At 38.8% G+C, this 27796-nt stretch overlaps 1 protein-coding gene across 9 annotated transcripts in view; it reads left to right on the plus strand.

Annotated features, from left to right (window-relative positions):
• Positions 1-27796, plus strand: part of LOC122735403 (zinc finger protein 570-like) — a 50471-nt gene that overhangs the window by 16201 nt on the left and 6474 nt on the right. For 6 of the 9 annotated variants that reach the window (XM_043976926.1, XM_043976932.1, XM_043976924.1 and 3 more), the window contains 3 exons: positions 17741-18305; positions 19878-19966; positions 26944-27070. In XM_043976926.1, the coding sequence (XP_043832861.1) occupies positions 17885-18305; positions 19878-19966; positions 26944-27070 (637 nt within the window). In that variant the 5' untranslated portion in view covers positions 17741-17884. Of the gene's footprint in view, positions 1-16453; positions 18306-19877; positions 19967-26943; positions 27071-27796 lie in introns of those variants that run through there. The other 3 variants (XM_043976928.1, XM_043976930.1, XM_043976925.1) reach the window with 3 other exon arrangements.

Here is a 27796-nt window from a genome sequence, read left to right on the forward strand (position 1 = left end):
GGTCAGATTATTTTCCAGCGAAAGATGACTTAGAAGGTCGGCAGGAAAGGTCTGTTGTACTGGAGTGAGACTAGTGCAAATATGGGCCACACCATGCAGACCCAGCCCTAGCTCCAGAGAATCAGGTCTCCAGAGCCTTGGAATCAGCTGTGGCAGTAGCTACTTCTGGAATTCAGTTCACAGACCCATGAGGGGGGGGTCCAGCAGTTGGTGGGGGGGTGGGGGGGGGAGATGCTGGGAACCAGGAAACAGTCTTGAGTAAAGGCTTAGGTGGGGGAAGGGCACAGGCACACCAGAGCTTGCAACCCATAGTGAAACAGGATTCTGTTCCGAGGTTAAAGCACAAGCAGACCTGTGGTTATTTACAGACCAGAGCACAGGCCAGGAGAGTGGAGAACATAGCTCTCTTTAAATCATACTACCTTGGACCCCCTGAAGCTTGGGTCCTGGAAGCAGTGTCCCACTTTAAGAAGGAGTTAGAAGTCAAGAAATAGGCTAGGAAAATGAGCAGACAGAAAAAAATGCTGACCATTGAAAATTTCTTTGGTGACAAGGAAGATCAAAATACATGCTCAGAAGAAGATAACAAAGACAAAGCTCCTACATACAAACCTTCCCAAAAAATATATGAATTGGGTCTGAGGCCACAAAAGCACTCAAAAAGGACTTTGAAAATAAGGAGAGGTAAAGGAAAAAATGGAAAGAGCAATGAGAGTGATGCAGGAAAATCATGGGGGAAAAAAGTCAACAGCTTGAAAAGCCAAATGGAAAAGCCAAAAGCTCTCTGAAGAAAATAATTGCTTAAGAATTAGGTTTGAGCAAATGGAAGCTAATAACTTTTAAGAAAAATCAAGACGGGGCAGCTAGGTGTCACAGTGGATAGAGCACCGGCCCTGGAGTCAGGAGTACCTGAGTTCAAATCCGGTCTCAGACACTTAACACTTATAGCTGTGTGACCCTGGGCAAGTCAACTTAACCCCAATTGCCTCACTTAAAAAAAAGAAAGAAAAATCAAGACACAAGAAAGCAAAAACAAAAGAATGAAAAAATAGAAGGCAATGTGAAATATCTCCTTGGAAAAACAGATGATCTAGAAAATAGATCCAGGAGAGATCATTTGAAAATTATTGGACAACCGGAAAACCATGATCAAAAAAAGAACTTAGACATCATCCTCCAAGAAATAGGGAAATTTGCCCTGATATTCTAGAAACAGAAGGTAAAATAGAAATTGAAAGAATCCATGGATTATCTCCTGAAAGAGATCCTACAATGACAACTTTCAGGAATATTATAGCCAAATTCCAGAGCTCCTATGTCAAGGAGAAAATATTACAAGCAGCCAGAAAGAAACCATTCAAATACTGTGAAGACACAGGATAACACAAGATGTAGCAGCTTCTACATTAAAGGATTGAAGGGCATGGAATATGATATTCTGGAGGACAAAGGAACTGGGATTACAACCAAGAATCACCTACCCAGCAAAACTACATTACTACATAGGAAGATGATACTTCTAACTCATAAGAACTTTCTCTGTATTAGGGCACCTGAATGGAATATATTTAGACACAGGACACAGGTGTGAGTTGAATATGAAGAGATGATATCAGTATAGCATAATTTTTTTTTGTGGGGCAATCAGGGTTGGGTGACTTGCCCAGGGTCTCACAGTTGGTGCATGTCATGTGTCTGAGGCTGGATTTGGGCTCAGGTCCTCCTGGGTCCAGGGCTGGTGCTTTATCCACTGTGCCACCTAGCTGCCCCATGACGACATATTTAAAATAAAATTAAGAGGTGAGAGGAATGCACTGGAAGAAAGGGAAAAGGAGAGGTGGAACAGGGTAAAGTATCTCACATAAAAGAAGACAAAGCTTTTGGAATGGAGGGGAAGATGAGGGAGTAGCGGGTGAGTAAGCCTTACTCTCATCAGAATTGGCTCAAGGAATAACACACTCAAGTGGGTATAGCAATATATCTTTTCCTGTGGGAAAGTGGGAGGGGAAGGGGATGAAGGGGTGGGGTGAAGGGAGGGCAGATTGGGGCAGGAAGAAGTCAGAAGAAGAACACTTTTGAGGAGGGATAGGGTGAAAAAAAGATTGAAAATAAAGTAAATATCAAGGAGAGGGAATAGCATGGAGGGTAATCCAGTTAGCAATAGTAACTGAAAAAAATCTGAAGCATGTTTATTTGATAGGCCTCAATTCTCAAACACAGAGAACTGAGTCATTCCCCAACTGATAGATGATCAAAAGAAGTTAAGTTTTCAGATGAAATAATCAAAGCCACCTATAGCTATATGAAAAAAAAAATCCTCTAACTCACTTTTTTTGGTGAGGCAATTGGAGTTAAGTGACTTGCCCAGGGTCTCACAGCTAGTAAGTGTTAAGTGTCTGAGGCTGGATTTTAACTCAGGTCCTCCTGAATCCAGGACCAGTGCTCTATCCACTGTGCCACCTAGCTGCCCCTCTAACTCACTATTCATTGGAGAGTTTCAGGTCAAAACAATTCTGGGTACTACTTCATACCTATTAGATTGGATAATAGGACAGCAGAGGAAAATGACAAATGTGGGGGATATGGAGAAAGTGAGACATTAATGCACTCTTGGTAAAGTTGTAAACTGATTTAAACATTCTGTAGAGCATTTGGGAACTATGGTCAAAGGAATAAAAAAATGCATATTCTTCTATGTAGCAATACCACTACTAGTTGGTACCGTAAATGATATTGAAAAAAAAAAGTTGAATTCAAAATTGGAGTGATGCCCATCAATTGGGGAATGGCTGAACAAACTATGGGATGAAATTAGGATGGAACACTATTGTGCTGTAAGAAATGATGAGCAGGATGCTATCAGAAGGTCTTAATGAAAAATGCAATCCATCTACAGAAAAAGAACTGATAGTATCTTTATAATACCGATTGAAGTATAATTTTTTTTGTTAGTTCCTCTTTCTAAAGTTTTTTTATCTGTTTCCTTTCACAACCTGACTGCACATATATAACTTATATTGAATTACTTGAATTCTTAAAGAGGGATGAGTAGAGAGGGAGGAAGAGAATTTGGAACACAAAATTTTTTAAATTGATGTGAAAATTTGTTTTTACAAGTTAACTTCGGGAAAATTTTAAATAAATAAATTAAAATGTAGGGGGAAGGGGAATGGCATAGGTAAGTAAAAGACAAAGTATCCTAAGCTGTTAGGTTTTTTTTTCCCTCTTGCTAACTGGCTTGATCTATACCAAGGTTAAAGACCTTGAAGCTTCTCAAGGGAAAACAATGCAAACTTTGTTGTTGTTTTTTTAAGAGTTAAAATTTCCTCTTGGATTATGCATTATGAATACTAATCTAAAGCAGGATAGAGGAAAATCTTTCACAAGGATTCTAATGTGAAAAAGAAAAGGGCCTTAAGTTAGTAATATAGCTGTAATGCATGTATCCATTTTCTAGCAAGCAATATGAATTCATTTACATAAATAGGAGATTGTCACTTCAAGTTGCAAAAATCCTAAATAGCAAGTATATCCTTACATACATTATTTAAAAGGTTTAGAACTATAGACCAGATATTATGGAAAGGACCATAGCAGTTAAAAGTTCTACTTTGTGCCTCTGTTGCACTGTGGGCAGGTCATATCATTTATCTAAATCTTACTTTCCTCATGAAGAAAATGGCGATTGTGACAATACTTGTAGTACAATACCAAGTAATCATAGATTCCCTTTCTTCAGAATACTTTGTTAACTTTAAGGGATTTATAAAAATTTTAAATAGTTCATTTTATATCAGGTTCCTAATACTTTTTGTGTCATAGACTCTTTTGGCAGTCTTGTAAAGTCTCTAAGACCTGTCTCAGAATGTTTTTAAATACCCAAAATAAAATGCATAGAATTACAGGGTGGGCCAAAAGTCACAAATGGGTTTTAATATTTAATAATTTTTATTCATTGTTTTTAATTCACAATACCATAGCATCAATATACAGTGTATATATGGGAAATGAATTTACATTATATGTGATCATTTTTTTTTTGGTGAGGCAATTGGGGGTTAAGTGACTTGCCCAGGGTCACACAGCTAGTAAGTGTTAAGTGTCTGAGGCCGGATTTGAACTCAGGTCCTCCTGAATCCAGGGCCGGTGCTCTATCCACTGAGCCACCTAGCTGCCCCCACATGTGATAAACTGAAATCTCGTGAATGGTGAAAAATAAAGAAATAATTTTCAAAAAATTTTTAAAACATCATGACTTTGGGGGAAGCTAGGTGATGAGGTGGATAGAACACTAGCCCTGGATTCAGGAGGACCTGAGTTCAAATCCAGCCTCAGACACTTGACACTAGCTGACACTAATTGCCTCACAAAAAAATCCAAAAAAACCATCATGACTTTTGACCTACCCTGTATAATTATTAAAGTATTTTTAAAACAAGTGCACAGATCTCAAAGTTAAGAATCCCTGTCAGACATTTTTCTACTTGGTTATTCCATTCCAGTGGCAACAGGTTTTTTTTTCCTTCTGGCATGAGAGAAATTTATATTTTTTTTTCATTTTTTTTTCCAGATTGGGACACTGTGCCCAAAGGCAAAGAGTCAGTTACAAAATGGGACACTATTGTGAAAGAATCATCTCAGGGGGTGATAATGGAAAGCTCCACAAAGCATTGCTCTTGGTACTCTGAACTGGGTGAATCCTTTAAATGTTATGATGCATTAGTAAGGCAACAGATCCACCATGAGAAACTGGCAAAGCAATTAACAATCACAGTTGAACAAACATCAAGTAAAGAGAGAAGCTTTGAGAGAAATGAATTTGGAAAAAACTTCAGTCTTAGGTCAATCCTAGTTACACAGGAGAGAGTTCCTACAGTAAAGAGTTTCTATAAGTGTGATATGTATGGAAAGAGTTTCAGAAATGATTCATATCTAATTAAATGCCCAAGAATCTATGCAGGAAAGAAACCTTTTAAGTATACTGAATGTGGGAAAACCTTCAACCAGATTTCACAATTGAACCTTCATCAGAAAATTCATTCAGAAGAGAAACCCTATAAGTGTAATGAATGTGGAAAAGCCTTCACCAAGCGGGCAAATCTTACTCAACACCAAAAAATTCATTCTGGAGAAAAACCCTATAAATGTAATGAATGTGGGAAAACTTTTAATAAACGGGCAAACCTTACTCAACATCAGAAAATTCACTCTGGCGAGAAACCCTATAAATGTAATGAGTGTGGGAAAGCCTTCTCCATCAGATCACACCTTACTCAACATCAGAGAATTCATTCTGGAGAGAAACCCTATAAGTGTAATGAATGTGGAAAAGCTTTTACTCAGAAAACACACCTTAATAAACATAAGCATACTCATATTGGAGAAAAACCATTTAAGTGTACTGAATGTGAAAAAGCCTTCAGCCTAATTTCACAGCTTAATCTTCATCAGAGAATTCATTCTGAAGAGAATCCCTTTAAATGTAGTGAATGTGGTAAAGCCTTCACTGTCAGATCACGGCTTGCTGAACATCAAAGAATTCATGCTGGTGAAAAACCTTATAAATGTAATGAGTGTGGAAAAGCCTTTACCAAGCGGGCAAACCTTACTCAACACCAGCATACTCATGTTGGAGAGAAACCATTTAAGTGTAATGAATGTACAAAAGCCTTTAGCTATATTTCACAATTTAATCTTCATCAAAGAATTCATTCTGGAGAGAAGCCATATAAATGTAGTGAATGTGGGAAAGCCTTCACCAAGCGGGCAAATCTTAATCAACATGAGAAAATTCATTCTGGAGAGAAACCTTTTAAATGTAGTGAATGTGGAAAAGCATTCACCATCAGGTCTCGCCTTACTCAGCATCACAGAATTCATTCTGGATAGAAAAATAAATGTAATCCATTTGAGAAAGCCTTCACCATCAGGTCATGCCTTACTGAACATCAAAGAATTCATTTTATTGAGTAACATTATTAGAAATGGAGATGATCAGAAAGGCCTGTGGCAGTAGTGTGACCTGAGGACATACTCCTCAGCATCAAAGTGGGTGTACTGAATAGAAACTATAAATTTAATAACAGTTATTTTAATCTTTAGCCAGAGTTCGTTTCTTGAAATCACATAATATCAAGACCTGCTATTTGAATTCACTGTTCTTAGTTCTGTTTTCCAGGGCCAAGCTAAACACATTTTATTTAAAAATAAACACCTGAGAGCTGAAAGGGCCTGCCAGCATCTTCCAATTTAAGCAATAACTTAGCAAGAATACCTTCTGTAACATTCCTAATGAATGATTATCCAGACTGGGTGAGGACATATAATGACAGAAAACCCACTGCCTCCCAAAGCAGTCCATTCCCCTTTTGAAATAGCTCTCATCATTATTTTTCCTTCCATGAAACTTAAATCTGACTTTTTGTAACTTCTAGTCATTGCTACTAGTCTTCTCTCAGGCAAAGTGAAACAACGTGATGATTGATTAGCAAGAGCTTTGTCCCAGCCCTTCTACTTTCTCCCCTTTCTCAGATATCTCATCAACTACTGTGGCTTCAATCATTAAATTACACGACAGGCCTTCAGATATTTGAAGACAGGTCTCATGTCTGCTTTATCTTTTTCTCTTTGGGTTAGATCTGCCCATTTATTTTAATTCTTATTTGGCATGTTATCCTGTCCTCCCACTGTTCTGATCACATTCTTCTGAAAATGTTAAATTTACCTATGTCATTTCTAAAATTTGTTATTTGAGATATGGCCTGACTGGGGTAGAATATAGTGGGACTATTAGCTTCCTCATTCCAGACATTATTTTACTCTTAATGAAGCTTTTTATTCCCTTGGCATCCTGTTGTCTCGCTGAGTTTTCAGTTCACACATCACTACAGATGTTCACAGGAACTGATCTTGCTACACAATACACACACACATCCCTCTGGTATTTATCAAGTTGGTTTTTCAAACCCAACTGTATAACTTAACATTCACTCTTACTAAGTTTCATCTTATTTATCTTATTATCCTAGTCTATTGAGATATTTCTGAATCCAGATTCTCAGCTGATGTGTTAGTTATCCCTTGTAGTGTTATTTCATCTTCTAGCTTGACAAGCGTACCATCCAATGCTATCTTCCAAGTGACTAATAAAAATGTTGGGTACCATAAGACCAAGAACAGATCTTTGAGTCACTCCACTAGGGAACTTTCTCCAATTTACTATCAACCAGTTATTGGGTATACTTTAACTGTGGTAATTCATTTGGGTCCAAATCCACCTATTGTACTTTTATCTAACACAGTTCAATTTCATCAACAAAGGCAATATGAATAGTGGTCACACCAGCCACAAAACCACACTTTTTCTGTCTCATTTTCTGGTCACCAATCATACCTTCCCCTCTTAGCATTCCATCTATTAGAATATAAGCTTCTTGAGGGATGGGTCTCTCTTGCTTTTGTATTTTTATCCCTGCCACCTAGCAAAGAGTCCAGCACAAAGACACAGAAGATATTTGTTGATTGATTAGCATGGGTATTCACAAGATATTGGGCCTTGGCCTTCTGCTTACTTGCAATCCTTTCAGATAACTACTGTGGGGTTCAAGTATTCTCCCAGCTGATGATTCCCAAATACATAATCTCTCTTCTGAATTTCAGCTCTTCAATGGCACCTGCTTATTACTAAACAGCTCCACACAGAGGTTGTATCAGCCTCTGTAACTCAAAATGTTAACTTAGCATTTTCTTCCTAAACTGGGATATCCTACCAATTTGCTTATTTTTGCTTATTTTTGTCCAAGGCATTACCATCCCTAGTTACTCAGTTTCTTAGCCTTAGTGTTATCCTTGACTCTTCCCTCTGCCCCATTCTCCCTCCCTTCAAATCTGATCATTTACCAAATCTCATTGATTTTATATGAACAACATTTTTGTCTTGTATTACTCCCCTCTTTTTCGTTCACATAACCATTATCTTAATTCACACTCTGATCACTCTTCACCTGAGATGCTAAAAATAATCTAATTATCTTATTTCCAATCTTCTTCAATCCATCCTCCAAAAGCTGTTAAAATAATAATCCTAAAACAAAGTCAAACCATGTCTCTCCCCTGCTTAAAAACCCTCATTGGCTGTCAGTTGCCTTTAGGATTATAATATAAACTCTTTAACTTGGGTGCTATATCTGAGGGGAGCTTCTTTTCAGACATTGGAAAGGTGATTTCATACTTGTAATCTGATATATCTTAGCAAGGTTTGTTGAAGGCTATTTTTCATAGCTAGCCAGGATCCTGTATAAATAACTGAAGGATGACTACATAGGCACAGTAGAGTTTTTTTTCCCAAGTGCTTCTAGAACCGAGGTACTTAACTTTTTTTGTGTCATAGACTCTTTTGGTGGTTTGGTGAAGCCTATGGAGCCTTTCTCAGAATAATGCTTTTAAATAAACAAAAGACATGGTATTACAAAGGAAGCCAATTTTTAAAAATAGTTATATATGTATGTGTGCATATGTATATATATATATATATATATATATATATATATATATATATATATATACACATGCCAAGTTCATAGACCCTAGGTTAAAAATACTTGTTCTAAAAAGAAAAGTATGTCTTTCTCTAGCCCTACAGGTAGCCATATGTGCCATGCAAGTACATAGCTCCTCAGATTGCTTTATGGCATACAGTATCATGAAAACAGCTTTCCTGCTTTCCTCACAGATACAGAATGTCTCGTCTCTGATGGGAATTTTTGAAGCTTCAGTGATTTTCCTGCTTTTGACATTTTTTTAAACTATGTATCTCATGAGAGTAACAGTAACCAAAAATGTTGTTTGTCCACTACTACATTCTTGACTCTTCAACCTCTTAATTTTAAAGCGTGCCATCAGAGAAGTCTAGGGGACAAATCAAACTTTGGAAATAATTCCAATTTCGGCCTCTGGGGTAGGCAGTTTCTAGGAAGGCTTATACTTGGGAGAGAGAACGAAGTCTATTGGAGAGTGGATAAGGAGAGCAGGCGTCAGAGGCTATGCTCCTCTCAAATAGTGTGTACAAATGTAGGGATTTCCATATTAGGGTTATGTCTATGTTATTGCCTGGTAATGCCAGAAAAGAAAGCAATTCTCACTGGGGATATGCCCCTAACATGTAAAAGGTAAATTTTGTGTCATTGCTTGGATCTAGATATATTCATCATCTTGTCATAATTCTGCTATCATCCCTTGGGTAATGATTTCCTTTATACAATTCTTGTTTCTTTATATTTTAGGGGTTGATAATAATGAATATCTTACAGTAAATATTGCTGGAAAGATGGCTTTCCAAACTGGCCTTTCAAGATGACAATCAGTTACAGGTTCACTATTTGTATGCCAATAACTTTTACAATATGTAGTTATCCCATTTTGAAATCGTGACTATATTCCAAATATTTGAAGTTCATTTGGCTTGAATTGTTTTCAAAAAGAACTCTGTGTTCTCTCCTCATGTTGTAGGGTCCTCAAAAGTGGCACTGCATAACTTACTCTTCCAAATGCATTTAGAATCAAATCAACCCTAATGAACTACTACAAAATGAATATTCACCAATATGAGGGAAAAGGCTCAAATATTCTGAGGTACAGTGCAGAAACTGTTAACCTTTTTTTAAACCTGGCCTGTTTGGGTAGTCTAGTGAAGCCTATGTACTCCTTAGAGTAATGTTTTTAAAATGTATAGAATAAAAGGTGTAGGACTACAAAGGAAATATGCTGATATAGTTACCAATAGTTTGCAAACCCCAGGCTAAGAACCCCTGTTAGAGAGGGAAAACATTCACATCAACAAGCTCATATCTTAAATATATATTTACAAAATCCATATAGCTTTTTCATTTTCCCAGTTCCCATGTTCAGGATTTCTGTTCAAATGTAGGAGCTCTTTCCCCCATTTTTTTCAAGTCCTATGAAATTTCATGAAACTTGTCTGTCTTTCATAGATATTGACAGCAGATAGGCTGGCATACAAATAGAAGTCTGATAGGATTTATGATTTCCCAAGGCCTCATGCACTTTACAATTACTAGAGAATTATTTTCTCAAACCAAATTAACCCACGACACATTGACATACATATATACATTTATTAGACATAGGCCCACAAAAGCTTATATAATAATCATTTGCTACATGGAGGATAACAAATTCCTCAACTGAATGTTCACATTATGATTGTTCCAGTATCTTTTCCAAATTCCTATCAAGATTTTAGCAGCTATGAAATTAAGCTTAAAAATAATTGCAAATCTTTCCAGTCATCTAATGATGATCTCATGTGATGTTATTAGCTCTCAATTTAGGACTACTACTGCATGAACACAGTAAGCAGAAAATTGACTTAAAGAAATAGCTGCTGATGTAATAAGTTACAGAAACATCCTTTTAAGTGACATGAAAAATTGCAAAAGACATTTCACATGTTATCTCAATCAGTCTTTCCTTAATTCTGTGAGGTAAGATAAACTAGGACATATGTATAAAATGAGAACCAAGAGGCCATGACCTTTTTTAATTATATGGCTAACAAGCAAAGACATCTGAACTCAACATGTTCCAAACAACTCATCTTCCCTGCATAACACCCGTCCTCTTCCTCAATTCCTTATTATGTTGAGGGTACTACCTACTTATCATGTTGAGGGTACTACCATCCTCTCAGGCTCAGTATATGGTACCTTATCTCCTCTGACACTGCTATGACCCTGGGAAAGGCCCTCATCACCTCATGCCTGGACAGTCGCAGTAGCCTTTTGGGTAGTCTCCTTGCCTCAAATTTCCCCCCACTCCAACCCATCCTCTACTCAGCTATCCAAGTGATTTTCCTAAAATACAAACCTGACCATGTCGAACCCCCTTCCCAATTCAATAAACTCCAGTTGCATTGTAGTACCTCCAGGATCAAATACAAAATCCTATATTTGGTTTTTATAGCCCTTCATAACCTAGACTGTTCATACCTTCCCAGTTTTCTTACATCTCGTCCCCCTCAAAGCACTCTATGATTCAGTAAGGTACATGTTTGTATATACATAGACATATGCATCTACATATATACATATATAAGAATGTGTAAATGTGTATGTATATACAGTTTGTATAATGTAGATATAAGCTATATACACATTTTTAAATTATATATATATGTGGAGTGTGTGTGTATATATGTAGCACATATTTGTTTGCATTCTATCTTCCCTATCATATCATAAGCTCCTTGAGTCCAGTGACTTATTTTTTCTTTCTTTGTATCCCTAGTGCTTAGTAGGTGCCTGGTGCATAGTAGGCACTTAATAAATATTTATTGTTGAGAGCGCCTGAACCCATCTGTGTCCAAATTTACCATTCTTTTTATTAATGTTGCTATTGCCTTTTTAACAGTTGTGGATGGAGGCTTCTTGTTGCTAATTTCTTGAGGTTGAAAGTATTACAGGCCTTGGGCTCCTCTTTAAAAATTTTTTCTGTCCTTATAAGAATTTTTTAAAAACGGTACCAAGGTTCTATGTTGTCCAAGAACTTAAAAGGTTGTTAAAGGAATTATTTTCAAATACTAGTACTTCCTGTTTTGTTAATATTTTACATTTATATTAAGAATACACAGACCCAAGATGATGCATATCAGATTTTTATATGAAGACTGTTTACTTTGCAATTTCAATAACAACAACAACAACAACAACAACTAGCATTTATATAGCATCTACTATGTGCCAAGCACTTTACAAATACCTCATTTGATCCACACGACAACCTTGGAAGGTAGGTGCTATTATTATTCCCATTTTACAACTGAGGAAACTAAGGCAGAGAGAAATAACGTGACTTGCCCAGGGTCACACAGCTAATAAGTGTCTGAGGCCAGATTTGAATTTAGGTCTTCCTCAATCCAGGCTTAGTGCTCTAGCCATTTCACCACCTATCTGCCACTATAACTGAAGCAATCAAACAGCTCACGAACATTTATTATTAAGTACTTATTATGTGCCAGGCCCTGTGCTAAGCTTTGGGAAAACAAAAAGAAGCAAAAGACAATCCCTGCCATCAAGGAAGTAATGGGGAAGGCTTCCAGTAAAAGATGGGATTTTAGTGGGGACTTAAAGGAAGCCAGGGAAGTCAGTAGCTTGATCAGAGGGAGGAGAGTATTCCAGACATGGGGGACAGCCAGATTAAATGCCTGGGCCTGAGAGAGAACATCTTGTTTTATTGCTATCTTTTGTTTCCACTTCACCTATCACACCCTCCCTCTATATTCCTTCCTTTCCTTCCTCCCAGGAAGACATCCCATGTAACAAAGAATTTAGTAGATTGCTTTTAAGGGAGGCAACACGGTACAGTGGTGAGAGTGATGTCATCACACCTGAATTCCAATCTTCCTTCCCTCTTATCATTTTCTACCTATATGACTCTGGGCTAGTCACTGAAATTCTCAAAGCCTGTCCTGGCCTTATTTTTACTGATGTTTAATGCTGTTTCAGAAACAACAACAAAACACAACCTTTATTTTTTAAACGGTCCTGGAAGGTGCGTGGTTAGAAAATTCTAGAAAACGTAGTCCTGAAAGAGGTTTGGTTTAACACATCCCCCCTCCCACCTCGCCCATCCTTCCCCCACCCCTTCCACCTCGCCCACCCCTCCCCCCTTCCACTTCGCCCATCCTTCCCCCACCCCTTCCACCTCGCCCACCCCTCCTCCCTTCCACTTCGCCCACCCCTCCCCCACCCCTTCCACCTCGCTCACTCTTCTTCTACCTCGCCCACCCCTCCCCCACCCCTTCCACCTCGCTCACTCTTCTTCCATCTCGCCCACCCCTCCCCCACCCCTCCCACCTCCCCCACTCTCCTTCCACCTTCCCCATCCCTCCCCCACCCCTTCCACCTCGATCACCCCTCCCCCATCCCTTCCACCTCGATCACCCCTCCCCCTTCCACTTCGCCCATCCTTCCCCCACCCCTTCCACTTCCCCCACCCCTCCCCCCACCTCTCCCTTACCCCAGACCCCCCCCCCAATTATACAGCTGATGCTGGACTAGGGACATCAGCATGACCACCATTACCGTAAATGTCTTAGTAGAAACGGCTCTACTATGCGGTAAGTCTCGCCTTGAAATCTGAAGGAACACGCCAGCAAGGTAGGGATGACGGAGAATGTCTGTCCTTGATCCCCCGGCGCTGCTTTCAGGTCTGCGTACCCAGCTGCAGTCTCCGTGGGAGGAATTAGAGCGTTTGGGGGTGAGGGGAGGTTGTGGTGTGAGGTGCTGTTATGGGGTCTGTGCGAGGGGTGTGGTTGGAGGGGGTTGGAGAGGATAGGGGTGTATATGGGTGTATTTGTGAAGATGTATATATCGTATGAGTGTGGGTTTGTGAGGTGCGGATGTGGTCGTGTCGTGGTGAGTGTATGGGTGTGGTTGTGAGGGGGAGGATGCGGGTATATGTATGGAGATGTGGCTGTAGGATGTGGGTCTGCATGAGAGTGCGGGTGCAGTGGTGAGGGAAGATGCGCGTATGCGTATGGGTGTGTCAGTGTGGCTGTGTGGTGTCCTGTGTATGCGTATGGAGGGAGGGAGAGATGTGTACAGCCTGCATTCCCGACAAGCTCCGTCTTGTGCACAGTTTTGCCTCCGCTCGCTTCCCGTAGCCTTCTCCCCCCATGAGCCTAAGACCCGCCCCCCGCCCCCATTGGCCAGGAGCCCTCCCACCCCCGTGGAGCGGAGGGATCTATTGTGAGGGATGTGAGACCCAGAGAAGGAGGAATGGGGCGAGGCCTGAAAAAAGTGCGAGAAAGGGGCTGGGCGAGGGGGCATGGGGAGACCTTCTTCACTAGCCCAGATTCGGGAATAGACTTTTGGGGGGACTGCGGGATTGATTGCCAGGGTCCCCGGGGGGAAGGGGGTGTCAGCGGCAGGCTCTCAGCCTCCGAACCCGAAGACCTTTTCGGGCTCTTTCTCTTGTAGATGTCTCTGCAGCATTTGACGTAATTGACCACCCCCACCCCTCCTTTGCGCATTCCCCCCTCCCGCAGGTTTTTCTGCGGCAGCTCTGCCCTGTTTCTCCTGAGACCCTGCACAGGCATATCAATGCGTTTGCTCTGCAGAAGTATACGTCCGCCCTTCGTCTCCTAAGCGCCATGTCGCATCTCCCACTGCCTGGATGGCCATAAGTATCTCACCATGCAACGTTTCCAAAACAGAATTCATTTTCTTTTTGAACCTTCTTTATCCTCCTGGTTTCCCTGTTTTCCCCATTTGCTTTTTAGAACCTTTTTGCTGCTTTTTGGGAACCTTTTTTACTGATGTATTTTGCCTTTACGTCACTGTTTTTCTGTGAAAGAAAAAAAAAATCAGCCTCTCCCAAACCCTCCGCATTGAAGTCTTCCTGGTGACAAAAGGCAACAAATCAAAACTGAACACGAATTCCATATGACAAAACAAAAAATCAAACCCCAAATATTCATAGCAGCAATCTTTATGATAACGACCAAATGGAAATAATGTGGATGCCTATTAATTGGAGGAATACTTGAAAAAACGTACTTATAAATGTAATATTACTGTATAGTAGATGATGAATGCTTAATTCAGAGACAGGAATTTTTCATTAACTAATGCAATATCAAAATAAGCAGAACAAAAAGAACAACATGTATTCAACAATATAGATGAAAAGAATACTAAAAGAAAGGTGAACTCAGTACCAAAACACTAATACAGCCTTTCTTCAGGGCACAATATTATTATATCTGTTGTCAGATGCAATTAGTGTATAGTTTTGATTATTATTTTTTTTCCGTATACTGCTACCTGAAAGTAAAACCTCAATTCACTGATTCCCTAGAATTTTCTAGGTGCACTATGATGTCATCTGCAAATAGGGTTAGTTTAGTGATATTTGTGCCTCCAATTTTGTTTCCTGATCTTATTTCTGTAGCATTTCTCAGATTATGTCATAGTGGGAGGAGGCAACATCCTTTCTTTGCTTCATTTTTAATGGAAAAGCTTCTAATATTTCTCCATTGCAAATTATGTTAGCTCTGGGGGGTTTTTTAATGTGTGGTTATCATTTTTTTTAGATTTAAAAAATTTTTATTTTCAGTTCCAAATTCTTTCCTTCCCTCCACTCCCTCTTGCATCCATTGAGAAGGCAAGAAATATGGTCCATTATACAAATGATGGTCATACCACATTAGCCGTGTTTAAAGAAAAAAAAAAGACAAAAATAAAGAGGAAAAAAAGATGCTTTAATATGTACTCTGAATCAATCAGTTATTTTTTTTTCCCCTCTGGGAAAGGTACTGATTATTTTAATTACACAGTATTCAATTTCATTTTAGTATTCTCTAAGTTCACTTATTATAATTACTGTATATAAATACTGTATATTATAATTACTGTAGTTCTGTTCACTTAATTTCACATCAATTCATACAAGTCTTCCCATAGTTCTCTGAATTCTTCATCCCTGCTATTTTTTAAAAATTTAATTATATCTATAGTTTCACCCAGGAATCTCTGGTTTCAATCAGTTCTTTATCTGAAGGTGGATAGGATTTTTCATCATGAGTCTTTTGAAATTGTGGTGGGTCACTGTATTGGATCAGTTACTAAGTCTTTTAAAGTTTATTATCTTGTCCATATTACTGTTACTATATACATTGTTCTGGTTCTGCTCACTTCACTTTGCATTCATTCGTACAAGTCTTCCCAGGTGTCTCAGAAACCTTCCCCTTCATCATTTCTTACAGTGAAAGAGTATTCCATATTATTCATATTACATAAGTTGTTCAGCCATTCCTCAACTGATGGGCATCCCCTCAGTATCCAATTCATTGCCACTGTAAAAAGGTGCTATAAATATTTTTATACATATGGGTTCCTTTTTCCTTTGATTTCTTTGGGATATAGCCCTAGTAGTGGTATTGCTGGGTCAAAGAGTATATGCAGTCTCATAGCTCTTTTGAGTACAGTTCCAAATTGTTCTCTAAAATTGGAGACTAGTTGAACTATTTCACAGCTCCCAGTGCATTATTGTACCTATTTTCCTACATTTCCCTCCAGCATTTGTCATTTTTATTTTCTGTCATCTTAGCCAATCTGATGGGTATGAGGTGGTACACTTCAGTTGTTTTAATGTATATTTCTCTAATTATTAGTGATTTAGAACATTTTTTTCATATGACAATTAATGGCTTTGATTTCTTCCTCTGAAAATAGCCTGTTCATATCCTTTGACCATTTATCAATTGGAGAATGGCTCTTTTTTTTTAATGGCTCAGTTCTCTCTATATTTAAGAAATGAGACCTTGATCAGAGAAACTTGCTGTAAAAATTTTTCCACTGTCTTGTTTTTCTTCTAATTTTGGCTGTATTGGTTTTATTTGTGCAAAATCTTTTTAATTTAATATAATCAAAATTACCATTTTACCTCCTGGAAACCTCTCTATCTCTTATTTGGTCATGAACTCTTCCCTTATCCATAGATTTGACAAGTGATTTTTTTCCAAGCTCTTTTAATTTTCATGTGTTATCAATCTTTATGTGTAAGTCATGTATCCATTTTGAGCTTATCTTAGTATATGGTGTCTACATCTAGTTTCTGCCAGACTGCTTTCCAGTTTCCCAGAAATTTTTGTCAAAGAGACAGTTCATTGACCATTAGATGAGGAAAATCTGTTCCAGTTATGGATTCTTTGATTTAAATTTCTCCATTTATCTTGGCCATCCTTTGTGGCATTTTCCCCCCAACATTTGATAAAGTTAAAAAATAATAATTGTGTACTCGTGTGGATGATGGTATATCAAGTGTTATAGCAAATATAAAGTAGGAGAAGATAGTCTCTGACTTTGTGGATTTTACAGTCTAATGTGCTATCTTCCCCAGTAATACTATGTAAGCTACTTAAGAGCAGGGATGGTGTTAGGGGCTATCCTCTGTTCAAGTTCCATGTTCCATGACAAAATGAGACATTAGCAAGTCACTGGAAACAGTTAACATAAGGAGGCTTCTCTGGTTTTGGGGCCTCTCATCTACCATGTGGGAATAAATGTCTGGTCAGCTAAGCAGGATATGGTAAATGATAAAGAAATTCACATGGTCTTCAGAAAACTATCAAAGTGGAGGGGCCCCACCTCCACCTGTACAGGGCTTTTCATGCTCTTACATGACCAAAGAATTGTGTCAGAGGAGGAAGAGGCCAGTCGAGTCTCAAGGATACCTTTGTTACCCTTTAGGAAAATTAATAATCTCTGTTGTGAGAAGCAGGGAAAACAAATCCCTGTTACAGTAAGTGGGGGGACCATAATGATACTACATATGAGTTCATTTTTGTTTTGATATCCCTAATGCCTCAGATGGTATTTTAATGGATGCTTAATCCATAATGGATTGGATTGGATTGGATTGAACTGAACATGCTATAATGTGTTAAAGACCTCACTGGAAGTCAAGAGATCTGTATTCAGGTACAGGTTCCACTACCTACTTGTAAGTATCTGAGTCTTTTTTCAGCTGAACAATAAAAAGTATATTTGTACTCCCTAGCTAACAAGGTAATTAAGAAGAAACTTCTTTGAAACGGGATATAACCAGTAGCTCTTCTGTATGTTTGAGGCAATGCTGATACCTTAACAGTTTTGCTTAGTAAATGTACTCCACTGCTGTACTTCTTTGTGGATGATGTGCATGTCCACAATCTCTGCAGGGTCCTGATATCAGATGGTACGACTGAAATTTCTGGATCGCTCCAGCTGACCATGATGCATCTCTGTCCACTGCATCTTTGAGGAAAGTTTACAGATTTCCAGTCTATACTTCTGTTGACTATGAAGATTTTAAGTACAAGGCAATGGTCCCAGATAGAGAGATGCTGACCTTGAATAAGATGATTACCATCTCCCTCAACCCCCAGATGTTGGCTATACATGAACAAAACAGGTTACTGCAAATAGATGCTCCTGATGATCAGATAACCATCCTAGGAAGAGAGAAATTTAATCCCGAAATTTCTCGCCAAAGCTTCAGATGTTTTCCGTACCCAGAGAAAGCTGGACCCCGGGAGGCTGTGAACCAGCTCTGGGAACTCTGCCTTCAGTGGCTGAGGCCAGAGATTCACACAAAGGAGCAGATCCTGGAGCTACTGGTGCTGGAGCAATTCCTGACCATCTTGCCCAGTGAGATCAGGATTTGGGTGAAGTTGCAGCATCCAAAGAGTATTGAAGAGGTGGTCACCCTGGTGGAGGATTTGACTCAAATCCTTGAAGAGGAAGGTGAGAATTACACAAGGAAAAAGGTAGAGTATTAAATGTCTTCAGGATGTGAAAAGGGATAATAATCAACCCAGTCCTTGGAAAACCAGGGAAAAAAGGAAACAACAGGAGGGAAAGGGAAATCTCTAGATTGGTGGTGAAGGAGCAGGCATTGTCCACCTTATGGGGACAGTGAGTGAGAACCTTTTTTACCTCAACATTGTTCCCTTGTCCGTGTTATCCAGCCTAGGCCCTTCTTTGCATTTCTAATATATTCAAAGCACTTAGTCACAAAATGAGATAGCAACCCTCATGGGCTCTTCTTTTGGGTAGAGGGAGGGGGCTTCAAAATGGGATCATATGGTCATAGATTTAGAGCTGTAAAGAGTTGTAGAGGCCCTCAAGTCCAAACTCCTCATTTTACAGAGGAGGACACTGACACACAGAGAGGTTTGGTGATTTGCCCAGTATTATACAACTATAACGTCTGAGACGAGATTCAAACTCAGGTTTTTCTTCAGTATAGGGTTTTATACTCACAACCTATTTGTCTTTGCTTACAGGGGCAGCTAGATGGTGCAGTGGATAGAGCACTGGCCCTGAAGGTGGGAGGACTTGAATTCAAATCTCACCTCAGATACTTACTAGCTGTGTGACCCTGAGCAAGTCACTTAACCCCAATTGCCTTAAACATCCAGGGCCAACTCCAGTCGTCCTGAGATATAGATAGATAGATAGATGATAGATAGATAGATAGATAGATAGATAGATAGATAGATAGATAGATAGATAGATAGATAGATAGATAGATAGATAGATAGATAATAGATATACTAGACCCAAATGGCTCTGGAGGAGAGAGTGAGATTGGTAACCCTGCATAGCCCTCCCTCACTTAAATCCAATTCAGTTCAAGTAATGACATCACCCCGATGTCATGGTCCTCTTCAAGAATGAAGGACAAACAACAACAAGCCTTTACTTACGGTAGTCAACCTTGCTATAAACTATCCCAGTCCATAAACCAGTGAATCTAAACATTGGGTTAAGCCATAATATTTTGAATTTATAATACTTTTTATCCTTTATGACACTGATAAGGTGAATAATGCAAATATGATCATAGTTCTACTGATGAGAAAAGTAAGGTACAGTATGGTTATTTGATTTGCAAAGGGTCAGGCAACTAGACAGTATTGAAGTTGAGCTTGGTCATAATCCCATAGCTCTTAAATTCACCTTGCAGTCTTATCACCAGACCACACTTCCTCTTTGATAGAAGATTTTCTTTCTACTTTCTGGAAGAAAAGCAAGAAATTGACTCATCCCACATTCTGTAATAGAGGAATGAAGGGTAAAGGAAAAGAGATCGTTAAACTAGGAGGTGACTTTAGCAGAAACCTTGAAATACACATTCCAATGACATAATAATGTTAAACCAGTTCATGTGTTTTCACTCCCATCCAAAATTTTGACCTTGAAAATCTGCTGTGAGTACAGGGTCAAAGTCAAGGCTGTCGACTACACTGTCCTTCTCTCTTAGTTTGCCAGATCCTGTGGACTGATCCTATTTCTGTCCTTTCTCCTTCCAAGCCCTGTATTCTCAGGATTCTACCCTTCCCCAAGAAGGAAATACAAAAAAGGAAGGAACAGCTACTGTGATCCCAGTAGCAAAATCTCAGGTGAGTTAGAGTTTGCTTTTACTTTTTAAAAATATGATTTTGAATAAAGGCTTTTCTTTCCTTCTTCCTAGGCATCCTCTGCCTTAAGGCCTAAAAAAAGGCCATTCCAGAAATCTAAACTCCTCTTATTTTCTTTCAGGAAACAGGTCCATCCTGGAGCATGATAAATCCCATGGGGAATATTCCCTACTTCCTAGTGCCTTCCTTTTTCTGCTAAGTGGCACACTGGATATAGCACTGAACCTGGAATCAGAAACTCATCTTCATGAATTCAAATATGGTCTCAGACACTTATTAGCTGGGCAAATCACTTAACTCTGTTTGCTTCAATTCCTCACCTGTAAAATGAGCTGTAGGAGGAAACGGCAAACCACTTCAGTATCTTTGCTAAGAAAACTCCAAAATGGGGTCATTCAAGACTTGGACATAACTGACTGAAATGACACAACAACCTAACATTTACTCAGTCATTTCTCTTTACATTGTGCTGAGTGCAGTGGTCATCACCAAGGAATACAAAACAAATGTAAAATCTAATCCTTGGAATATTAAAACTTAACCACTTCACTGGAAGGACAAGGCCTATATATGTGTGTCTGTATGTGTATGTGTGTGTGTGTGTGTATAAAATGAAAAGAAATACAAAGATTAAAGCATCATAGATCTAGAGTTGGTAGGGATCCTAGAGCCCCTCTAGTCCAATTCTTTCATTCTATAAATGAGGAAACAGGCCTAGGGAGGTTAAATATTTTGCCCAAGGTCACACAGATGGTATGTCGGGCTGGATTTGAATCCAGGACAAAGTACTCTTCCTCTGTACCACATTGCCTTTCTAGTAGTGAGCTTAAATTCCAAGATATGCAGAAAGTAATCACTATATGTGATGAGAAGGAAGAGATCTATGAGATTTGTGCTGGATTTGTACCTCCCATTTCCAATGTATATATCATATATTTACATAGTAGGTTACATGTGTTCTATCCCATTAGAATGTAAGTTCCTGGGGCAGCTAGGTGGCGCAGTGGATAGAGCACCGGCCCTGGAGTCAGGAGTACCTGAGTTCAAATCTGGCCTCAGACACTTAAAACTTACTAGCTGTGTGACCCTGGGCAAGTCACTTAACCCCAATTGCCTCACTAAAAAAAAAATATATATATACACGCGCGCACACACACACACACATATATATATATATATATATATGTTTTTGCCTTTCTTTGTGTCCCCAGCACTTAGCACCATACTTGACACATATTTAGTGCTTAATAAATGTTTGATGATGATGACAAATGATGTTCCTAAAAATAGATAAAATTGTTTAGAGAGAATAAGGAACTAGATTCCAAGGAGATAAGACTAGCAGAAACACATGTTCAGAAGTGGGTGTGAACATGATATTTATAGGAACATCTATGGCAGCAAGGTGGTGCATTGGATAGAGCTCCAGGCCTGGAGTCAGGAAGACCTGAGTTCAAATTCCTCCTCAGATACTGTATAACCGTGGCAAGTCACTTAACCTGTCTGCCTTAGTTACCTCAACTCTAAAATGATCGCAACAATAGCACCTACCTCCCAGGTTTGTTATGACGATCCCTTAGCACAATATCTGATATATAGTAGACTGGTGGTGGTGTTATTGTTTGTCCTGCATTCTCTAAAAGGACCATGACATTGGGAGGTGATGTCATGACTTGCAATGAATTCAACTTAAATGAGGGAGAGCTATGAAAAATCACCAGCCTCACTCTCTCCTCTGCCCTCCCCAATTCCCACCTGGTATCCAATGTGAATATCTGACTAGATTAGAAGGTTCATGGTAGGGAGTTGGGTTGTTTATGGGGGTTTTGCGGGGCAATGAGGGTTAAGTGACTTGCCCAGGGTCTGAAGCCAGATTTGAACTCAGGTCTTTATCCACTGCGTCAAGTAGAGAGTTTTAAATGCTTAATCTCATCCAGGAGATAATAACCATTAAAGTTTTTCAAGAACAGAATTTAAATGAGGGAAATAGTATGTAATGAAGAAGTGGTTAGCTGGGGAACTATAGATATAGAATGTTCATTTGTTCTTTAGATGTGGTCACTATGTTGGGTAGTTTTGCTGTTTCTTATTTTTGTTTTTTGCCCTTTGTCATAAGGAAAGTCTCACTGAGTAGGAGAGTAAGAAGAGGTATATTTGGAAATGAAATGTTATATAAAAACAGAAAGCATCAATGAAAAAAATAGAAGAGTCAAAGACAACTCCAGAATTTTGAGTAGTAATCTTAGAGTTGTCAGGCTGACTGTTGTAGATTGTCATGAACAGATTGGCTTACTAACCCCAAATATGAGCAATGTCTCTTTTCCGCACTCATGTCAGTTCTTCACAGAGAGCCCATTTCCTGCCTTAGGAGATCTTAGCTCACCATGAATTCATTCATCATCCTTCTTACTCCGGAGATCCTAAACAACACTATAAAGGTATTTTCTTACCCTTCTGTCCACTTGAATAAATCAACCAACAACCATTTATTAAACACCCATTATGTTCCAGGCATGATTCTGGGGATACAAATTCAAAGAATGAACTCATCCCCATTCAAAAAAAGCCTATATTATACTAGGAGACAAGTACTTATACAAATGTATAAAGAATAAATAAAAAGAGAATAAACACAAAATATTTAAATACAAGGTAGACTGAAAGGCAAACACTAGCAGTTGGATATTACAGGAAAGGATTCATGTAGAAAATAGTGGAGAAGGGGGTGAGGTCAAGATGGAGAAATCAGAAGCATTTTTGCCTAAGTCACTCAGCATTTCTTCTGCAACTTAGACAATGTAGCAGACTGAATTTGATTGGGAAAGTAAAAAAAAAAGTCAGTGAGTAATTTTTCCATCCTGAGCCAACTTAGGACCACAAACAGAAAGGTCTATGGACACCAAGGTATGAGTTAGCCAGGAGCATACTTGCAGTGGTGGCAATAGTAGGGGGCATTCCAGTGCCCAGGAATAATAAGGGGACTTAGAAGCACTTGGGTAGAAAGAAATTGCAGGGGACCCCTGAACTAGCACTGGGAATAGGAATAGGTGCCAACCAGCAGCTATGCTTCCCATTACCCAGTTTGGGGTTACAGTTGCAAGATGAAAAGGAGCATTTACAAGCAAGTGGGGCCCTAGCTATGTACAGAGCAAAAAATAAAGTCCAGAAACTTAGCTCTTGAGGATCTGAGCCCAAGAGGAAATCAGGGACTTAGCTCTAACCTTTAGCCCAGCACATAAACCTGCCGTGTGATAACGAAGACCAAAGGAGAGCTAGTTCAATATACTCTGAACCTGCAGAGCCCCACAACAGACTAACAATGAGTGAGTCCAATAGCAGTCTACTGCAGCTCAATCATGCACAAGCCAACAGACCCAAACCTGGGTCAGGAAATTAGAGATCTCAAATCAGGATAGTGAACAGACCTCTCCCCTCCAATCATACCACTTTGAAGGTATCAAAAAATAGCTGGCCTCCCAGACTGAGCTGTGAAAGAAGTAGAAGGACATAAAAAGACAGACATTCAGGCCAGATATTTCTGCCCGAAGCCCAACACTAACACAGTCCACAGTTGAAAGTAGACTGAATGAAGAACAAAAAAAAAAAGAACCCAATCATTAAGAGCTACTATGGTGATAAGGAACCTCAAGACACAAAATACAGAAGAAGACAATGACTTGAAAACATCTAACACTTCAAACCTCAAAGAAAAATGCAGACTAAACATAAACCCAACAAGAAAATGTTGTTTGAGCTCTATATGAAAAGAAGAAAGAGATTTTTCTAGATCAGGGTGAGAAGGGAATTCAGGCATTGAGTATGGACTATGGAATATGCAGAAATAAGAGATGGAATGCTATGTGTGAGGAACAGAGAGAAGGCCAGTTTGGCTGGATGGTGAGGATGGTGGTGAGCAAATGAAAGTATAGTGAGGCTAAAAGGTAGGTTGGAGCTAAATTAAAAAAAAAAAAACTTTAAAAACTGGACAAAGCATATTTTATTCTAGGGATACAGGAAGCCAGTTGGGCTTATTGAGTAATGGTATGACATAGAGCTGTACTTAAGGAAAATAATTTTGGCAGCAGTATGCAGAATGTATTGGAATGGGAGATGAAAAAAGGAGACCAATTATGAGGTCAATGGAATAATTTAGGTAAGAGATGATAGAGTTTTGAATTAAGGTAGCATCAGAGTAGAAAAAAGGGATAAGATGTGAGAAATATGGAGGTAGAAATACAATTACATTTCTCTAATTATTAATGATGTGGAACATTTTTTTTTCATATGGCTACTATCTCTTGTTTGGTCACTAACCCATCCCCTATCCATAGATCTGAAAGGAAAATTTATTGTTCGTCTAATTTGTTTATGATGTAACATTTTATATTTGTCATGTGTCATTTAGAGCTAATCTTGGTTTATGATATGAAGTGTTGATCTAAACCCAGTTTCTGCTATACTCCTTCCCAGTTTTCCCATGTAAATAAGTCAAGTACTACTAGGGGCCATTCCCTCCCTTTTTTTTTTTCATTATTTCCCTTCAGATTCTTGACCTTTTGTTCCTCCAGATGAATTTTGTTATAATTTTTTCTAAACATATGAAATAATCCTTTGGTGGTGTGAGAAAATAATTATTAATAATGTTTTTTCATGGGGACACAGGGACCCCCCCCCCCTCTCCACTTGGGGGCTCTGGTTGGTTTCTCAGAGCCAGCCCCAAAGGTACATTAGAGATCAGATTAAGTCAGTAGACAATAGAAACCACTGAAACTACCTGAAAGCCTTTGCCTTCAGAGCAAAGGTTCTGACCTTGAGCTCAGCCCAACACTGCTCTTTTTTTTTTTTTAAAGTGAGACAATTGGGGTTAAGTGATTTGCCCAGGGTCACACAGCTAGTAAGTGTTAAGTGTCTGAGGCTGGATTTGAACTCAGGTACTCCTGACTCCAGGGCCGGTGCTCTATCCACTGCGCCATCTAGCTGCCCCTACTGCTCATTTTAATATGGACCACCCTCAGATCCAGTAACCCAGCAGATTTGAATGATGCTAGCCAATTAGCTTGGAACAGTGTGTAAGGGCCTTCTCTCCTCTGGTCTGTAGGAAGCTTGCTCTCTTTCTTGGGCTGGAATGCTGAAAGAGGCAGCCACGGGTACCCCCATGCTTTCCCCTCTATCTAGGTGTAATGTAGGGCTTCTGAACTCTACTTGGAGCCATGTGCTCTCTCTTTACTAACATTTAATATGATTAATAAATGTTTAATGCCAAAAATTGGTGCAATAGCCTCTAATTTAAAAGTAGCAATATATTAGAAACACAGCTAAATTCCCTAAGAACTTAAAACAGGGACAGGTTTCCCCCCAATATTTCAAACGACACAGTAGTTTGGCACTGAATAAATAAATTAATTTTTATTATATTAGCTTGGCCTACCCATGAACAATTAATGTATTTCAAATTATTTATGTTATGTCTTTTTTCCATAAAGTATTTTGTATTTGTATTCATATTTGTATCCAGTATATCTTGTGGGTATTCTATATTTTAAATGGAATTTATCTTTCCAATTTTCTGCTGGGTTATGCAGATTTTACATACGTACACTTATATATATGTATGTATGTGTATATATATATATATATATGTATAATTTCTGTCCATTTATTTTATATTCTGTCATTGTTGCTCCATTTCATTTAAATTAAAAGTCTCTATCTGCTGTCAGTCACCTGTCAGGAATTGGATAGCATTTTTCATCATGAGTCCTGAAGTTGTGGTTGGCTAGAGTTCTAAAGTTGTTTGTCCTTACAGTAATATGATTGTAGAAATTGTTCTGGTTCTGCTAACTTTACTCTGTATTAGTTCATACAGGTCTTCCCAGGTTTCTTTAAAATCATCCCCTTCATCATTTCTTGTAGCAAAGTAGTATTCCATTATAATTCATATACCTTAATTTGTTCAGCCATTCCTCGGTTGATGGGCACTTCCTCAGATGCCATTTCTTAGCTACCACAAAAAGAGCTGCTGTGAATATTTTTGTACCATTTATCAATTGGAGAATTGTACTTAATCTTTTTTCTTTCAAGTTCCAACTTTGCTTTTTATTAGTTGTATCAGCAGCAGCAATTAGTATTTATTAAGCACTTACTTTGTGCATTGCACTTATTCTTGTAAATTTAAATCAGTTCCCTTTGTGTCTTATAAATGAGACCTTTATCAGAGAAACTTGCTGCAGGGATTTTTTCCCCATTTACCTGCTCTTCTACTTTTAGCTGCAGTGGTGATAGAAAAACAAAATTATCAATAAATTTTTAAATGGTAATGAGTAATCTTGGTTCCAGGCAAATGACAATTAAGGACATTTCCCTCTCAGAAAATTGGAGGACTATCCATGTAAAATGTGGCTTACACTGTCAAGCATGGTGATTGTGTCCATTGTCTTTACTTAAATGTTTTTTCTTTGATGAAAAAGAAAATTTAATGGAAAGTGTCGATTTGGGGGGGGGGGGGGAGGCCGGGCAGTGAAGGCTAAGTGACTTGCCCAGGGTCACACAGCTAATAAGTATCAAGTGTCTGAGGCTGGATTTGAATTCATGTCCTCCTGAATCCAGGGCCGGTGCTTTATCCACTGCTCCACCTAGCTGCCCCGAAAGTGTCAATTTAAGAGCAAAGAACTGTAGTGTTAAAAAAAAAAAAGGCACCAGTAATACTGGTAAAGATAATGACTGTGACATTCCTTTATTATGTCTTCCAGCAATGTAAAGTATTAGATGTAAAGTGATAGATATGGTAGTGATGTAGTGACTCAATTAAAGAAAATGATTTGGGGCTCATTTTACACCCTGAACCTTATCAGAACCACTTTCTATACTTTTCATTCATTTGTTCAAAACTGCCCACCTCACTCCTATGACTATTGAAGGGAGCTAGTTCTAGAAAAGTATTAATGTATTTGGTGTTTCAGGAATTGATGACTCTCAAAGATGTGGCTCCAGACTTTACTTGGGAAGAGTGGATACAATTGGATCCTGTTCAGCAAGACTTATACAGAGATGTGCTGCTAGAGAACTATAGAAACCTGGTTTTACTTGGTAAATCTTCCCCTCCTTACTCACAGTCTTTACTTAGGAATGTTTTAACCTCATTGATATTTTTTTTCTGATAAAAGTATTTTATTTTTTTCCAGTTACATGTAAAGATAGTTCTCAACATTTGTTTATACAAGCTTTCCAATTTCAGATTTTTCTCCCTCCCTCCCCTCCCTACACCCTCCCCTAGAGGGTCATATTATAAGAGAAGAATCAGAGCAATGAGGGAAAACCTCAAAATAGAAAAACAACAGCACCAAAAACAAAAGAAATAGTATGGTTCAATCAGCATCTATACTCCACAGTTCTTTTTTTTTTTTTTCTGGATTTGGAGATCCCCTTCCATCATGAGTCCCCTGGAATTCTCCTGTACCATTGCACTGGTGAGAAGAATCTAGTCCATCACTGTAGATCAACACACAATGTTGATGATACTGTGTACAATGTTCTTCTTAACCTCATTGATTTTTTTTTTTTACATTTGTTTTTTTGGTGAGGCAACTGGGGTTAAGTGACTTACCCAGGGTCACGCAGCTAGTAAGTGTTAAGTGTCTGAGGCCAGATTTTAACTCAGGTCCTCCTGAATCCAGGGCCTGTACTTTATCCACTGCGCCACCTAGCTGCCCCAACCTCATTGATTTTTAAGGACTGTGGAATGTCAAAAATGTTTAGCCAAGTTTTGTCTTATTGCATAGAAGTCAGAGATTTTTAACCCCTTTGGGGCCAATC

Source organism: Dromiciops gliroides, chromosome 1, assembly GCF_019393635.1.
Source record: "Dromiciops gliroides isolate mDroGli1 chromosome 1, mDroGli1.pri, whole genome shotgun sequence".
NCBI classification, from domain to species: domain Eukaryota; kingdom Metazoa; phylum Chordata; class Mammalia; order Microbiotheria; family Microbiotheriidae; genus Dromiciops; species Dromiciops gliroides.